Source organism: Remersonia thermophila, chromosome 1 (assembly GCF_042764415.1).
Source record: "Remersonia thermophila strain ATCC 22073 chromosome 1, whole genome shotgun sequence".
Classification (NCBI taxonomy): Eukaryota; Fungi; Ascomycota; class Sordariomycetes; order Sordariales; family Chaetomiaceae; genus Remersonia; species Remersonia thermophila.
The window spans coordinates 379,446-396,185 of NC_092217.1; the positions used below are offsets into that span (position 1 = coordinate 379,446).

Consider the following 16,740-nt stretch of genomic DNA (forward strand, 5'->3'; position numbering starts at 1 on the left):
CGTTTGCGTTTGTATCAGGCACAGGCAACCACACAATCTGCGCGTGTTTTCCAAGCCTCTCTGGAGTTGCTAAGCTTCTTGGTACATTGTCCATGATTTGAATGCGATGGCTTCACGAGTCCTTTCCATACCCTCCTCCTCCTTTGAGCAAGATCGCTGCACCTCGGCTCCATCACGTAACTGCATGGCCGCGTGGGCAAAGGCGATGGTTTTGAATCCTTTCGCACGCTCTGCTCCGGAGGCCTAGACAAAGGTCAGGGTCCTCGTCGACCGCTCCAAGACATCAGGCGTCAAGGCTTTCGAAGGATAAAAAATATACCCAACCCTTTTCACCTTTTCGGGGGTTCCCTCTCGGGCGCACTCCCCCTCCCCTTCGACCGGCGTCACGATCAGACAAAAGTAATCACTTGCCGCGACGTCCGATTCGGCCTCGGGCTCGGACCATGAAACGGGCAAGAGACCCGCCATGACCAACGCAAACAACCGCATCTTGCGCACCGTTTCGGCCATGGCATGGTAGCTGTGGTCCAGCGTATCGAAATCGGCATAGCTGCAGAACACCTCCCCGGTCTCCCCCCGCGGCGCCATGGCGAGGAACATGTTGCCCGTCGGTCCTTGGACCGCGTCCGACAGCGCCAGCGGGACGATCGGGGCTTCGATCCGCAGCCACGCGTCGAGGACCCGGCCAAAGGGGTTCTCCCCGTCGACGTCGACGCCGCCGTCGAGCACGCGCGCCACGTCGCGGTGCTGGTGGTAAAACCCCGAGGCCGCGTAGCCGTCGACGGCGGCCCACGACCACGACGGCGCGAGGTACCCGCCGTCGCTCGAGGCGTGGTCGCACGCCCGCGCGCCGGGCGTCTGCCAGCAGAGGCTCTCGATCATGTGCTCGCCGCGCCAGAGGCCGGCGAGGTAGCCGCCGCCGCCGTCGACGCTGAGCCGCGCCGCGAACAACGAGGCGATGCCCGACAGCGCGGGGAACTTGTCGCGCGCAAAGGTGAGCTTGCGCCGGCTGTACTCGCCCTGGATGCGATACCACTGGCCTATGGCGTGCCTGCTGCGTTCGGGGGCGCGCATGGGAGCCTCGGACGGCGTGGCCCCGCCGGCGGCCGCGGCGGCGGCTCCGGGCTTGCCGTGGTCGACGTGGTTGAAGCGGCGCGGCAGGCGGAGGCCGTCTTCGTAGACGGTGCCCCGGATGCATTCGAAGCTGGCCTGGTCGCTGGCGAAGTGCAGGACCCGCGGGGAGAGCACGCGCTCTTGGAACGCCCAGCCGCGCTCGGCCAGCGGCTCGTCGTGCATCGTGATGGATTTGTCCCGGTCGGCCTCCTTTTGGAGGTCCAGAGGGAAGATGAGCATGCCGGCCGGGGAGGAAGAAGCGCTCCCCCCCGCGGCGCTGCCGCCGTTGGCGGCCGCCTCGTAACCGACGCGGAAATACGGCCTGCGCGGCCTCGGGAAAAACAGGCCGCCGTTGCTGTCTTTGGACCCGGTGGCCGCAACGGTCAGGTAGGCGTTGGAGTACACGGCAGCCATGCGCGCCGACTCGCGCTCCCCTGGATCCGAGGTTTTCATTGTCAGCCCAACCATCGCTCGCCTGGAACAATCATACTAAGCATCATGATGGAGCGCGAATGTCCCTCACAGTCATGGATATCGTCCTGGCAGATGCACAGGCTGTCGACCCAAAGGTACCTGATGCCAAGCCGGCGAGCAAGAGCGATGGCGTCGCGGAACGTGCTGGGCAGCGCGTCAACGTCGATCCCGCCGGGGCTCTTGCGGGACTCGAGAGCCGCGCGCGTCGTCACGTAGGGGTTGGAGTCCGTGCCCCAGCAGTAGCTCAGCGCGGCGTACCGGCCGCGGTCTCCCGGCGCGGGCTCGACCAGGCGGACCCCGGACGACGCGCTGCCCGCTGGCCCGCCGAGATCCAGCAGCCTCGTCGGCAGCGCCGCGCCGTCCGCCACGCGGCAATCGTGGCGTTCGTCGCACTCTCGCACCCACCCCGCGACGCGGTCGAGCAGCCCGTCATCGACGGGCGTTCCCAGGATCGGCCGGCCTCGGAAGTCGGCCGCGAGCGGATGGGAATCGCCGTCCACGCAGTACCCAAACGCGGCGACGTTGTAGACCGAAAGGCTCGCCTGCGACTTGCTGAGAGTGCTCACCCAGAACCCGTCGGCCACGGCGTCCCCGCAGCCGCCGTGGGGCTTCGTTTCCCGTTGCATCCCCCCCCGGCGGGTTACCCACAGCTCAAAGCTCGGGTCCGGCGGGGCCGGGGTCAACTCGGGGTAGTTGGAGTACCATCGCTCCACATCGGCCATGTCGGCGAGGACCCCGTCGGCGAAGCGCTCGATCTCGCGGCAGAGCTCGCACCCGGCAGCGCTGGCGGCGCGCAGGCTCGCGAGATCCCGATGGTGCCGCACGCCGAAAGGATCGGGGATCGGGGCATCGCCACGGCTCTCCCTGCGGAAGAGCTTTTGCAGATACCGCTTTCCGGTCGAGGTCCGCGTGAGAGAAGCATCGGGGAAAGGGGGCAGGTCGTGGAAAGGAATGGAGCGGCAGAGGGAGCACAGATTTGCGTCCGGGAAGGCCATGGTGCCCGGCGCCTATGATACGCGGGAAACAACAAATATCAGGTGGTGATTTTGGCACGGGCGTTGCAGGAGGACGCTGTCCGAGGGGAACAGGATCACCCTCTCCTCCCCCAGCCGAGGAGAGGCTGGTTAAAAGAGCAGAAGAGGAAAGGGGGGGAAACGGGCGAAGCCAATGAACAATCACAGTCAAAGCAAGAAACCTTCCAACCGGACGTTTTGGCTGCTTACATTGTGCCCCAGGCAGTAGCTAGCACGTAGTTTGGGAATCAGGCCTCCCTCGGCCCCCTGTTATTACATGCCGTCCCCAGGCGTGGCTTTGCGGCACGGTACGACGCTCACCTCCCGGGCGGCCGCCGCAGTCCCGCTCCGGTGCCAAGACTGGCGTCCCGGGCTGACTGGTAAGGCAACCCGGGACCAACACCCAAGCCCTCTCCAGGTCTAGGATCACCAAAACCTAATGAAAGAATGAAAGGCTTGTTGAGAGGCTGCCTGAATGGGTCTTTGGTCTCTCATTCGAGCTAGAGACACGTCTGGACGCCCGATGGTCTCTGGTTTCAGCCCTGAGGTGTCTTGTCGTAAGCCAAAATAGAAACAAAACACTAAAAAATAACCAAAAAAAAAAGAACAGCAAACGCTCACCTGCTAACTAGCTCGCTACCTCGCCTGTCCCTAGGCCGGGGAAAGGGTACGTTGCGGGCTACGAAGCCTCTCCCGATACGTATTTCGAGCGAGACCTAGGGACCGCAGCGGTGGCACATGGGGGCCGGGGAAACAGTCGTGTTGATGGACCAAGTCCTTCGAGAGGAAACACTGCACAGCTGCCCTTCCCGAGTCAGGCGGAAACGCTCTGCCGCGGCACTTGACCAAGGCCCAAGCTACCCAACCGAGCAGGGAGCTTTCGGCGAGATGAACCACTTTCCAAACTTGCTTTCAGACGGCCCGGGTGTGTCGACGCAAGGTCCTGTGGAAATTGCCCTGCCGCCCTCTCTGCCCAGCGTGCAAGCCAGCCGCCGGCCGTCGACCTGCTGCCCGGCCGACAATTACTCGCCATAATTCACAGAGTCGCTCGGGTTTGAAAACGCGAGTTTTTGCCAAGATCCATGCTGACAAGGCAAGATGTACTTATTATGTAATATATGTTTGGATTTCTGACCCTCTGCCACATTGTTGGATCGAACAGGCCAGCGAGGCCATGGGATGGATGAGTGATGAGACAGGTTCAACGGCAGGAAGAGCATTCAGACCTCTCGACATGGGCTCTGGGAGCCAGGACCACGCCGGGAACATTTATCAAGACGTCTTCCGGTCATGCCGCAGGTCAGGAACCCATAGAATTATGACAGCCTTGGATGTAAACACGTGGGTAATGATATCGGGAGTGGCATCTTACGAGATGCCTGGGTCTTTCAGAAGACGTCTTGCATGTACATGTTGGTGCTCGTAACACACAAGAGCGATGTTGGGAACGCCAATCGACAATTTCCCCACCAGGGCGAGTCACGACGGCCGGCATGTCACTGGTAGACACCAATTTGGAGGAGGCTCGGCCAAGATGGCCCGGGAGGCTTGCTCACAGTGTGGCCCGGCTTGAGACTTTCATCCGTGACAGACCTTATCACGGGGTATGATTACCCAGCAAGGCACACAGCACGGCCGTGTCTCTGGCTCCTGTTTCCACGAGCCAGCTCGCTGAGCCCTTCGTAAGTGCCCAGCGTGAGACGACAGGCTCCATGTGCCGCTCTGATAGCCCTCACCCTCACCATCTGTCCTGCGGCTGATCCTTTGCGCCTTTGCTGCCGCCATCTCCAAGCCATCCTCACAGGCAGCGCACGAGGAGTGGTACAAATGCCGGCCGCCCGAAATCGTGCGCATGCTGCAGGAGCACCGGCACGAATACTACCCGGACCCGGCGGAGGAGCGGGCGGGAGGCGACGCGCAGCGGGGACGCGCTCAATTACACACGCATGGCGGGGACCACTACGACCTGAGCGGATCGTAAGTGAAGCCGCCGCCCTTCCTGGAAACCCTGGGCTCAGACGACGGACGCATGCCTTGTCAAGGACGCAGCACGGCCATCCTGCCGTACGTGCAAAACATCCTTTTTTTGGCACGCCGATGACCAAGGACTTTCACAGCCTCGGGCCGTACGGGTCGGCCATGGCGACGGCGTAATCACTTACCCATGGGCGACGAACCTGCCGAAGCCGTGAGGAGATATTGTACACCGCAAAAGGGTACCCAGCGCGGGGTCTGGGTTTTGGAGGGGAATGTCAGGTGATCTGAGAGGATGAAGGATTCATGGGGCCAGATGAGACGGTAGGAGAAAAAAAGGATGAGAAGTGTACAAAGGCAAAGGCAATTCATTACTACGTAGCTAGACGAAGCACGGGGTAAATGCAAGATGTTATAAGAGAGAGAGAAAAAGAGATAGCCTGGCTCGTGAACGGGTTGCCGGAAGAATCCGGGGTTAGGGATGCAGGACTTCCTACCTTGGTAAGAAATCTACCGTGTAGTTACTTGTACGCATGGATGGCATTTTCAACATGGAGCCGAAGGAGCCGGTACGCCGGTACGCCGGTAAGCCCGGCGGTGGATGTAGTGGACCCGGAGTCCCGTCACTGAAAAGAGGAGGTATTAATAGAGGGAGCCTGAAATTGAGAGCCTGAAACGACTCGCTGGGACACTTGAAGGTGGGGGGTGCGGCGCGGCAGGCGAGCAGGCGAGCAGGCGAGAAGGTGGGTCCGTCTGGTGTCTCTGGTGCCTGTGGCCCGGTTGGTCCCCCTGGGTCCCGTTGGTTGGTCCCCAAGGTCCCCAGGGGTTGGGCCTGGGGCCAGCCCCATGCATGGCACTGCCGGCATCATGCATACGACAGACCAGCTTTGCCATCGTCACCCTTCTTGAACCGCTTCCCAACACCCACCGCATGCCGGCCTGACTCGGCTTCCCAAACCACCTTTGCCACGCCGTTAGCTTTAGAGTCGACATCTTCCCATCCTACAATGTGGTAATTTCCAGCGCCAGCCACGACATCGGGTTCGACAATGGAGGCGCTCGGGGTCCTGCCTGAGGGTGAGTGGGAACCCCCTCTCCCCCCCCCCCCCCCCAAAAAAAAAAAACGAGAAAGCCTTGCCCCCCCCTCCATCGCTAACTTTGACCACCTATGCCACGCAGACTTCTTGTGGTCCTCGGTGCCAACCGAAGCGCTCCTCGCCGAGCTGTCGCAGCGCGACGATGTCCCTCGGCCTGCGTGCGGCTCCGGCCAGAAAGGCACCTACGACACGGGCATCCACGTCTTCGCGCTGTTCCTCATCCTGGCGCTGAGCACTCTAGGTGCGTTCTACACCCACCCCCGGCTCCCGACGGACAGCGCACGCGCAGCACGCTACACCTGCATGCAGCATGGCGCCGGCTAACCCGGTCCTTTCCCAGCATGCGGCTTCCCGCTCGTCTCGCAGCGCCTCACCAAGGGCACCAAGCGCCAGCGTGCCATCCTCTTCGTCGGCCAGCATTTCGGCACCGGCGTGCTCTTGGCCACGGCCTTCGTCCACCTCCTCCCTACCGCCTTCACCTCGCTCACCGACCCGTGTCTTCCGCACCTCTTCAGCCAGGGCTACCGCCCGCTCGCCGGTCTGGTCGCCATGATCTCGGCCCTCGTCGTCGTCGCCCTCGAGTCCTACCTCACCACCCGCGGCGCCGCAGCCCACTCGCACTCGCATGCCTGGGATGAGGACGACGGCGACGGGGACGGCGACAACGGTGCCAACGGGTCCGCCGCGGCGGAGCACAGCACGCACGCCCACGCCCGGAGCGTCCGGCGATCGCGGCGCGACCGGCCCTCCAGCATCCCCTTGGACGATCTTGAGGCCACCCAGGGTCTGGTATCCGGGGCCTCGCCTCTGCCGAGCTCAACGCCGGTGCTCGGCCCGGTTCGGGGGGACGCCCGGAAGCCAAACGAGAGCGCACAGCAGACGAGCGGCGGCCGCGTCGACATGGACAACGACGACGGCAGCGAAAGGGAATCGCTCAGCCTCGAGCTGACCTTGCAGGAATTGGAATACGTCGAGACGACGGCCGCTCTGCAGCGACAAGCAAAGCGCGAGTCCAGCCCTCCCTCGTTGCACCACGTCCCGAGCCCCGAGGAGCAGAGGCGCATGACGTTGCAGTGCGTCCTCCTCGAGGCGGGAATCCTGTTCCACAGCGTCTTCATCGGCATGGCGCTGTCGGTGGCTACGGGGCCGACGTTTGTCGTGTTTCTCATTGCCATTTCTTTTCACCGTACGTCTCCTCTTTCATCATGTCGCTCCAAACGCTGTCTTACCCCCCACCTTTCCTTTGTTTTTTTATTTCTTTTTTCTCTCTCTAGTTGGCTGACCGTTGCGCTGCAGAATCCTTCGAAGGCCTCGCCCTCGGCACGCGCATCGCAGCCCTGCACTTCCCGCGCTCCTCCCCGCGCCCCTGGCTGATGGTTCTCGCCTTTGGCGCCACCACGCCCATCGGCCAGGCCATCGGCCTGTTTGTCCACAGATTCTACGACCCCATGAGCCAGACGGGCCTGCTGATGGTCGGCTTCATGAACGCCATCTCGGCTGGCTTGCTGCTGTTTGCGGGCCTCGTCCAGCTGCTGGCCGAGGACTTTTTGTCCGAAAAGAGCTATCAGACCCTGAAGGGCGCCCGTCGCGTGAAGGCGTACTTGGCCGTGGTGGCGGGAGCGGCGTTGATGGCGGCTGTGGGAGCCTTTGCGTAAGGTTGGCGAGGCGCGGGTAAGAGAGCTGTGGATATATCGATCTATATATAGACAATCTATGCATATGCATGTCTTGTTTCAAGGCTTGATAAGGCGGGTTGCCTCTCTTGATTGGATATCTGCGTTTTTCTAGATAGGCCGGCGTTCTGGACTTTCCATCTCGTCCTCTCTCCACGTCAGCAGCAACATTCCTTGTTCCATCCCATCGAGTTGTTCCACTTTCCGTCCAGCCTGCTCTGCTCGCACAAGACCACTCCGCCCCCCGCCCCCTGGCGTATCGACCCGGCTGCTCACGTATCCCCGACGACTCCCTATGGGAATGGCTATGGTGACGATGTCGGATAGGGCACGAAGGTGGGGAACACCCGCCATGAGGTCGTAGGAGTAGGGGTGGGGGACCCGCCCTCCCCTATATGTTTCTTAAACACATCGCTGGGCACCCGCGCTAGCGACAGGTTTCCCGAGAACACGCCCACCTTGTTGTGGTAGGAAGTCTTTGTGTCCAAGCTTTCCGGGTTGACCACATCGAATACGCCGAGCGCCCACTTAAACGCGTTGCTGTCGTTGTACTTGAGGGAGGTACCGTTCCAGTGGCTGCAGCCGGAACAGACCACCTCCGCGGTCCAGTGCGAGGCGTTCTGTGAGGTGTGAAGTATGCGGTAGGTGGCATCGTTGTAAACCCCCGGGGATACGCGGGTCCTGGGGAGGATTCTGGTCAGCTGGGCGGCGAACCCCGATGGCAGAGCGTGCTCGCCCGGTAGGGAACGGGGTGGCACGGGGTAAGGGGAGGAAGGGAGGGAACAGGGGAGAGGGCAGGACGGGACGGCATGCGATGATGAGCAACAACAGACGGCAGAATGCAACGTACGAGGTCCACCGGGACGAAACCATCGGCTGCGTCTGGTTGTACCACCAAAACACCATCAAAGGATTGTTCAACATGGAGCCGCCCCACGCAAACCCGGCCCATTTGACGTACGACGGCATCACCATTTGAAGGACCGTCTGAAACGGGGATCCTTGGCTGACGCCGTCGGGCACCGCTATGCGCACCACCAATGTCGACGGCTGTATGGACGCCGGTGGGGGCATCACGGAGTGCCAGGACTCCATGTAGCACAAGCCTGGCGTTTGGGTGTTGTCGCAGTATCTCGTGACGGTGCTTTGCCGCTTGGAGAGGCCAGTTTGGGCTACGCCGGGTGAGGCTCCGACCCCCTGAGTAGGGACGCTGGCTACAAGAGTCAGCAGAAGGGCGAGGCGATTGAGAACGGGGTGGGACTCCATGGTGTTGCGGGATGGTGAGAATGATGATGACAATGATGATGATAACGGTTGCAATGGCGAGGCGATCGTCTAGCTACAACAGGAGCGGGGGAAGGCCCTCGGCTTATATCCAAGCGACGAGAGACGCATGACTATCGAGATTCATGCCTCTGCGTTTGACGAAGCAGCACGCAGCACGGGCGTAGACCGTAATTCTTTCTATGGGCTGCAACCCACGTCGCGACTCACCGGGTTTCCGCTAGTTATCAGCTCATACCGCAGTTTTGATTCGGAGTGAAGAGAAACATAGGGAACCTGATGGATGTCTGCCCGACGCAAGACATGACTCCGCGATTTGTTTCTCGCGGACGAAGAAGCAATAGGACAATCATTTCTGGCCAACATGGAATGTCGACTACCTCCACGGAGGGCAATCATCTGTTTCGCCGTTGCAGTATGTTGATCTTCTGACTCGCTCATTACTCCCACCACCAAACCAGACAAGGGTGTGTTGGCCGACACAAACCTGCCAATCATTTCCTGGGTTTCAGTCATTTTCCTCCGCAGTACACAGAACTCGGTACGGGATGCTCTCTGCTGCGTGCTGTGTACGTTGAAAAAGGGCCGGGCGCACGAGCATGGCTGAGACTAATCGTCTGAAACAACAGGGAGATAGGGATCGGTTCGCCTCGTCCGGCTGTAACCGCCGGGCGGAAGTCGGCTCGGAGAAGGCGGATCCAAACAAGGCGAAGCAGCTTCCAGCAGACGAAAGAAAAAAAAAAGCAAAAAGAAAAACGTCAGACCCCGGTGTTTCGGAGACAGGGCTTGAACTGCAACGCAACAATGGAAAACGAAAAAAGCGCCCGCGGCTCCGCACAAGGACATGCGATATCCTTATATGTCCGTCGCGGGACCCTGCGTGGTGACGAGGTGATGGCTCACTCCGAGACCAAGAAACCACCACAGATGACAACGAAGATCTCCTCCGGTCCCTCCCCTCCCTCCCTAAGCATCAGAACAGCTCACCCCGGCTCGCTGCCCCGCCCAACACCTCGCCAAACATGGAGGGAAAAACAGCTCCCCGCAAACCTGGGATGGGAATGCCTCCTGAGCCTCTGTAGCCCCGTTGCTTTCCATGGAGCATTGACAAAAGGGTCCCTGACAAGGGTCATGCGTATCATCCCGACGGAAATCCTTGCTCCCACTCGAATACCATAGCTAGTTCTTTCCGGGATGGAAATCCGGAGAAAAAGGAGCCGGGTGAAGAACCCGAATGCCACGGTCACCCAACCCACGTATCGTAATTCCCTCTACGTGACTCGGATCGTTGGCCTGCTTGTAAACAAGATCGTCACCACGAGAGGCGCCTGGGAAAGGCGAGGCTGGCTATCTACTATAATAGCTAGGACTGCCGCTATGAGGGAACTAGTATGGTACCTTGCCGATAGACTACCTATATCTCCACATTGATGATGTCCAGTCCTTTAACGAGAAGAGTCCAGGCCCTTGTCTGTGTAACTGCCGACCCAAGGCGCCCGTTAGAACTGGATCTTGGCTGTGGCTCTTCAGGAGGTGGATCCTGCGGGACCGCGCCTTGTCGGTAGTAAGACCTACCTTGGCCGACTACGTGGACCTTTCCCTCGACCTACGTGCACACACGGACAGAGTATCTGTTGAAAAGGAGAATTCCAACAGACGCCTGATGTAAATACCCAATCCATGGTACAGATCCAGCGAAGGGCGGATAGAGGAGTCTGGATGAGGTGAAACGTGGGTTAGGACAAAAAGACGAGGGAGGGCGGCATAGTGTGAGAGGAACGGCAATTAATGAATCATCGTCTCTATGTTGTTAGAACAGGGGAACAACGTGGGTGTTCTTTTTTTTTTTTTTTCTTTTTTCATGATTTCAAAAAATAAGGAAGACAGCAGGCCCGGGGGCTCGCTCCAGCTGATTCCCATCAGCCCGCATGAATCAATAATTTGCTGAGATTTTGCTTGGGGCTCTCTGTAGACGTAGATAGAACTAGTTGCAAAGAGGAGCCAACAAAAGAGGCTGTTGATGCGTTGACACACCCCCGCCTATGGCACGTAGCTGTTGCGTGAGCGTAGAAGAAACGCCCTTCGGCTGCAAGGACTGCAGAAATCACGTTATTCAGGCTTGTAGGCTTACGAGAACGTCAACAAAAGCCGCGATACAGTGAAGGATCATCAATTCGACACCCGACAAGCACCAACTCTCAGTTCACCCGACGTGATGGCGACGTCAAGACGTGACTTTTGACCAAGGACGAAAAACACCTCAAGATGGAACACATCATCTTGGCAATTTTGGCACTGACCTGTGCTTGAATGCCCGCAAAAGCCATGCTCACACATCGATTCCATCGTGTCCATCTCCAGCAGCGAGGAGGCTTTGAGAATGACGAAACTTTGGTCTCACAACAGGCCGGTCTTTCTCTCTCTCCCTCTCTCTCCCTCTCTCTCTCTCTCAAGGCACCCGAGCGCTGCGCTGACGTGTGCAAAACGTCGCCATAACCGAAAATACAGGCGCGCACGGCGCTTTGGGCACGCTTTGGGCACGCTCTGGTAGTGACTCAGGATGTCTGTATCTTCATGAGACGCGGCTACATCAGGCCCTCTGAGCGACTCGTCCTTTCAAACCTCGTCCTTGCTCTTATGAGAAACATCTCGGCTACCATGGAGCCATGGATAGAGCCCCCCCTGCCGGACACGCCGGCAACCCTTCGAGAGTTCAAGAACGTCAACGAGGGACGCTGCCGCCTCGCTGCTCTCCGGGCCCAGCGACTCGCCGGGAACATCCGCTTGGGGCTTCCAGGCTTCAGCCCCGCCGAAGTTTCGCTCTTCTCTCGGTCCCCCTCGGCCGGCGCTGCGCCTGGCCAGCGCGTGCGCGTTCTGCTGTGGTGCGTCGCGGGGTCCCTCGGCGACCTGGCCGACCTCAGCCAGCGCCTGGGCGATGCCCTACACAACGCCAACGCCATCGCCACCCGGCTCGCCAGGCAAATCAACACGGCCATCCGCCGCGTTGAGGAAAAGCTCGAGACGGCCGGAGATCCGTTGACGACCATGGTTACCGCCGTCGCCAAGGGGGCGCCGACCGACGCCGCCGGCGACGGCGAGGCCGCCGAACGAGCTCTGATGGGATGGAGCAACGCCGTGGCTGTCTCGATCGGCCGCTTTGAGACACTGGCGGAGGTGACACGGAAGCAGGTCCCCTTGCGTTCGACAAACCGCCACCAAAGCAGATCGGCTAACAATCCTGGCTTGCGCAGACCAACCGCCGCCGAGCAAGAGGCTCACCTGGACAAGCCCAGCTCGACAAGGCTGGTCCTCGTAACCCCTCTCATGGGCAGCTTTGCCGGGCCGCTCGTGCCCCTGAGCCGCCCCTAGGCTCGGGATGCTTTCCTCGGCAGCCTTCCGAACCTCCCAAACTCCAAGCCGCCGGGAGACGAATCACGCATCGGGAAAAAAAGGCACCGTAGGGGGTGGCGCAGGGCACAGAGCTCGAGAGATCCAAGAGGCACGACGCCAAAGAACAACGGCAGCTGGCTCAAGCTGCTTGTCCACGGCACGACCCAGTTCGCCCGCATCCGCCTCTGCATCCAAGCCCGGGGACAGCACAAGCGTCGCCACCATAACCCTCGCTGTCCGAGCCACCTGTCACATGACCCGACATCAGCAATTTTGTTCGGCGAACGCTTTGTTGGCCTCAGAGAGCGAGCCCCATAGAGGGTGGCATGCCCACGTTCGCGTGAAGGGTGAACCGCTTCGGTGTGCGAAGAACGTATTGCAACGCGGTGTGCGGAGTAACATAGAGCCAGGTGGTGCTTCTGGGGGGCATGTGTGGTTTTGTTGTTGCTAGCATTTCCTACAACACCTGGCGAATCATCATGTTCTCGCCGTGGCAGGAAACCCCCCCCCATAATGAACGTCCTTGTCTTCTCACCGTCGGGAACGATCCGTACTACATCCCTGCTACACCTACTTTACGCTTACAAGCATAATCGAAGCGAGGCGTGCGTAAGCTTCGCTTCGATGTTGTGGAGATGTGGTTTCCGTGTTGACAGGAAAGCCAGCGGAAGCGATGATTTGCTTTTCTAGACGGAGAAATCAATCAACTATCGATTTACAATCGCCTTTCTTCACCCATTGGCTAACTATCGCTGGTCGTCAAACTTGACCCTACACGACCGACGCTACACACACATCCTCATTAGGTAAACCCATAACTCTGCGAATACTCGTACAGAGAGGTAAATGACTCGGCTGAGGCGAGGGATTCCGACGAGGAAACAGGCCGTCATGTTTGCTAGACATATCGCTGGGGCGTGAGCCAAGAAGGAGAGAATAGTAATCAGGGCAGCGGCAGGGGGCTTCAATTTTGCTGTTGAGTGTTGGTGGGAAAAGATGCAACGATATCGACCGCTTGAGGCGGGAGACGAGATCGGTTGAGAGATGGGCCTGGAGAGAAGCGGGCTTGGTAGCCCACGTGTCTCACCCACCCCCCCTCCCCCCTCCCCCCTCCCCGTGCACGCATGATTACGCTGTAGAGCAGGACCAAATTTCGTAGTACATCGTCTCTTCATCTTTACACCTACCACAGCAGAGCTCTGATTCCGAGATGCAGTCGCATCACTGTACACAGTACGCTATTCGTCTTGGTCTATGGTCCCGCCCTCTCCACTGGTCCGGGCGCTTGAAAACCCATGTCTCAGGAGTTCTTACGAGAACAAAACAGTGTTTGCCAGAGCCTGGGTGCCTGCTGAGTGGTATCTCGAATGTGAACCCATGTGGGTGGAATCTACTGTTAGCACAACCGCCTATAGTACGTTGTCGTCGCTTATCGATGAGGCGATCCACCGCTACGTGACCGACAGAGAGTAGGTAGGAGAAAGAGTGTGGTGATGAAGCATAGGTATTGAGTCGGTCATTGAGGCATCGACGACGAGCAGGGGAGCGCTTGTGCTTTGGCACTCCTGACCTAAGTATGCGTCTCTCCGCCAAGATAATATAAAATCCCAGCTATTGCGGGTTTCTATGACGAGACAGGTACAGCTTGTGCCTGGCCATGCGCATAGTTGACTTTTGTCCCGTGTTAGAATGTTTACTGGCCGTTGATCAATGGCTTAGATGCCCGAGAAGAAGCGAACCGCCCACGTTCCCACCATGCTACATGGCTTTGGTCTCGTTGTCCTGCCTCGACGGCGTGCCGACCAACTGTGAGGTTTGGATGACGTCGTGTACTCTTACACCATGGTTCATTGACTTTACGTACATTACCATCATTCACGCATCGCACGTGCTCACAGCAGGATGGCTGCATCTCACACGGCATGCATCGCGGTTGATACCAAAACCCACCTCCCGCCAGCCCCCAACGCCGAGTCAACATGCCATCCTCAGCCCTTGGCAAGCTCAAATCAACCCAGCCCTGGCGGCCTCATTGCCCCCTTCCGCAAGCACCGTCTCGACCTTTCTCTTGCTGCCCTGCCCGATGGTGGCCTCTTCCCCGACGCCCATGCGGCGGGCAACATAGCGCTGAGCCACAACGCCCACAGCCAGGCCCAGGGCTTCCTCGACCCACTCGGCAGCCCACTCACGAGGATCGACGCCACCACTCTCCAGGATCTCGCGGATCTCTGGCGGCACGTGGCCGAACTCGGCGCGGAACCGGGCGTCGGCGGAGGTGGTGGAGGCGCTGTCGTCGCTGCTGTCCTCTTCTTCCTCGTCCTCGTCCTCGTCGTCCTCGGAAGAGCTGGAGCTGTCGTCGTCGCCCTTGGCAGGGGAGTCCAGCCATGCGATCCAGCGGGCCGGGACACGCTGGCTGACGGTGGCATACTGAATCTCGTGCACCGGGTCGAGCAGGTAGACGGCAAAGCAGATGTCGCCGTCGGCCTTTTCATCATCCTCGGCACCCTCCTTCCCCTTGTTCGAAGCCGTCGAGGCGGCAAACAAGGCCGCTTCGGGCAGCACGCGCACGGCCTGGACGGCGAGGAAGATGTCGGAGCTCCGCACGGGATTGGACTCGCTCAGCGGCTCGATGGCGCGCTTCTTGGCGGCCTCGACGCCGCCGTTGGCGGAGAAGAAATCCGCCGCGTAGCCTTCGGCGCTGGCGCGGCACAGCTTGGTGCCCTCGACGAGGCCGTCGACGGTCCCCAGGCTGCGAGGGTCGGTTTGCCGCCACCACGGCCCGTCGCGCCACCCGGCGGTGGACTGGCCGACCGAGCTGACGACCCCTCCCAGGAACCGCGCCGCGGCACCGGTGGCGCCGCCCTTGTCGCTGCCATCGGCGTTGCTGCTGCCCGGCCCCGAGCCGCGTAGCGTGGACTCCTGGCCGCGCTGGATCACCATCAGATCGCCGCCCTCCACCTGGGCCATGACGCGGCTGAAGACGCCGTAGACGAGGGGGTCGAGGGACGGATAGCCGACGAGGTCGTGGGTAATGTGGATGAGGAGGCGCTCGTGGGAGGCGATGGGCGGCGCGAGGGTGTGCAGGATGTTGGTGAAGGTCGGCAGGGCGCGGTGGCGGAGCTCGTCACCTGCGGAAAGAGAGGGTCAGCTCAGGTCTGGGAGCGTGGGGACGGACGCGAGAAGAACGCCTACCCAGGCCGCGCAGCGCGCCGACGTTGCCGCGGACTTGTTCCGCCCACTTTTTGGCCTCCTCGGTTTGTTGGATCTGGCTGACGGCGGCCTCGGCCTGCTTCATGGCGGCGGTCGCCGTGGAGAGCAGGCCGCCCCACCAGCTCCCGCCGCCGCCACCGCCGCCGCCGCTGCCGCCGGAGGAGGAGGACGACTGCTGCTTCGCGGGTGCCTTCTTGTCGGCCTCTGCGCTGGAGGAGTGGGCGGCGGATTCGGTGGACTTGCGGCCCGCATCGGCGGCGGCAGGCGGCGGCGTGTTGGCCGCCGTGCGCTTTATAGGCTTGGCCACCTCGCGGACACGCGGGGTGTGGGGTCGCGAGGGCGGCTTCTCGCCGAGCTGGTTCTCGAGCTCGGCGAGGATGTCCTGCTCGACCGAGTCGGTGGTTTTTTGCTTGGCGGCGGCAGACGACTTGGTCTTTGTGGACTTTTTGATGGCGGCGTCGTCGCCGATGCCCTCGAACAGCTCGCCGAGCTCGTCGTCGGTGGGCACGGCCTTGGATCGCTTGGAGGAGGCCATGGTTGGTGGGACCCAACGCAAAAGAGGGGCGGGATCTGTGCCGGCACAGCAATGAGGGGGGTTAGGGGGGGGGGGGGGTTGTATTTGTGTGTGTGTGGGTGTGTGTGTGTGTGTGTGTAGCGCGAAGCAAAGGGGGAAAAAAAGGAGAGGGGGGAAGACAAAGCAGCGTTGGCGTTCGTTCGCTCGGACAAGGTAAAGAAGGTAACTCAGGTACTCAGCAAGGTCCAGGTGGTAGGTAGGTAGATTGTCGTCCAAGGCGTGCCGCGCCCAGGCCCCGTTGGTATGGAGGTATCATGTGGGGTAATTCTGCTTGGTGGAATCGCCCGTGCAACGTCCCGCAACTGGCTGCCCGCCTGCCTGGCCCTGCTGGGCCCGGAGGCTGCTGGGTTGGGGTTGGAGCACGGCATGGGCAGCCAGCAGGGATGGTTCAGGAGGCTGAAGACAGGTCAGAGGCACCAGCTGGCCCCAGGTGGCTCGTGTGGGGCGGCGGGATGGCCCGGGTGTCAGGAAGGGCGGCCATTGGCTGCTTGGCTTATTCGGGGAACCGCCAGAAATTGGCGAAGCGAAGAAATCTAACACGCCAGGAGATTCAGAACAGCCGCAAGCAAAGCACAGCACAGCACACAGTACACCTCATCCAGACCTGGGCCCATCTGATATCCGCGCCGTCGCCCTTCTCCCGGCATCCCCTTCGCTGCTCAGTGCTTCCCGTCCCGACGCCGGACGGCAGGGTGCCGGATCGCTGCATTGCTGCAACGCGAAGTCACGTGTGGTGTATTCATTGGGGGTTGACGCTCGTCTTGTCCATGCTCGCTGCTCGCCTTATTCCGCCCAGCGAAAATTCAAACCGCCACCCTCTCATCAATAAGCCACCACACGCCGGCCTCGTGTGAGCCCGTAGACGGTACGTGCTTCTCTCTGGCTGGACTACGGCTTGGGCCGTCTGACGCCTCAGGTTCGGCCCGCCAGCAGGCGAT

The 16,740-nt window shown here is 60.6% G+C and overlaps 4 protein-coding genes across 4 annotated transcripts; 1 reads left to right on the forward strand and 3 right to left on the reverse strand.

Moving 5' to 3' along the window:
* Nucleotides 1-243: 243 nt before the first annotated feature.
* Nucleotides 244-2,582, reverse strand: VTJ83DRAFT_110 (uncharacterized protein; the record flags this gene model as incomplete). Its single annotated transcript, XM_071007222.1, has 2 exons — nt 244-1,547; nt 1,637-2,582. 2 exons carry the CDS (start codon nt 2,580-2,582, stop codon nt 244-246), a joined length of 2,250 nt encoding a protein of 749 aa, XP_070869463.1.
* A 3,041-nt stretch (nt 2,583-5,623) lies between these two features.
* On the forward strand, nt 5,624-7,326 carry VTJ83DRAFT_111 (uncharacterized protein; the record flags this gene model as incomplete). The annotated part of the gene is made up of 4 exons (XM_071007233.1): nt 5,624-5,651; nt 5,754-5,912; nt 6,012-6,857; nt 6,968-7,326. The coding sequence occupies 4 exons, from the start codon at nt 5,624-5,626 to the stop codon at nt 7,324-7,326; spliced, it is 1,392 nt and encodes a 463-aa protein (XP_070869464.1).
* A 323-nt stretch (nt 7,327-7,649) lies between these two features.
* On the reverse strand, nt 7,650-8,610 carry VTJ83DRAFT_112 (uncharacterized protein; the record flags this gene model as incomplete). Its single annotated transcript, XM_071007244.1, has 2 exons — nt 7,650-8,025; nt 8,195-8,610. 2 exons carry the CDS (start codon nt 8,608-8,610, stop codon nt 7,650-7,652), a joined length of 792 nt encoding a protein of 263 aa, XP_070869465.1.
* A 5,412-nt stretch (nt 8,611-14,022) lies between these two features.
* VTJ83DRAFT_113 (uncharacterized protein) lies at nt 14,023-15,763 on the reverse strand (the record flags this gene model as incomplete). The annotated part of the gene is made up of 2 exons (XM_071007255.1): nt 14,023-15,146; nt 15,211-15,763. 2 exons carry the CDS (start codon nt 15,761-15,763, stop codon nt 14,023-14,025), a joined length of 1,677 nt encoding a protein of 558 aa, XP_070869466.1.
* Between the last annotated feature and the right edge of the window lie 977 nt (nt 15,764-16,740).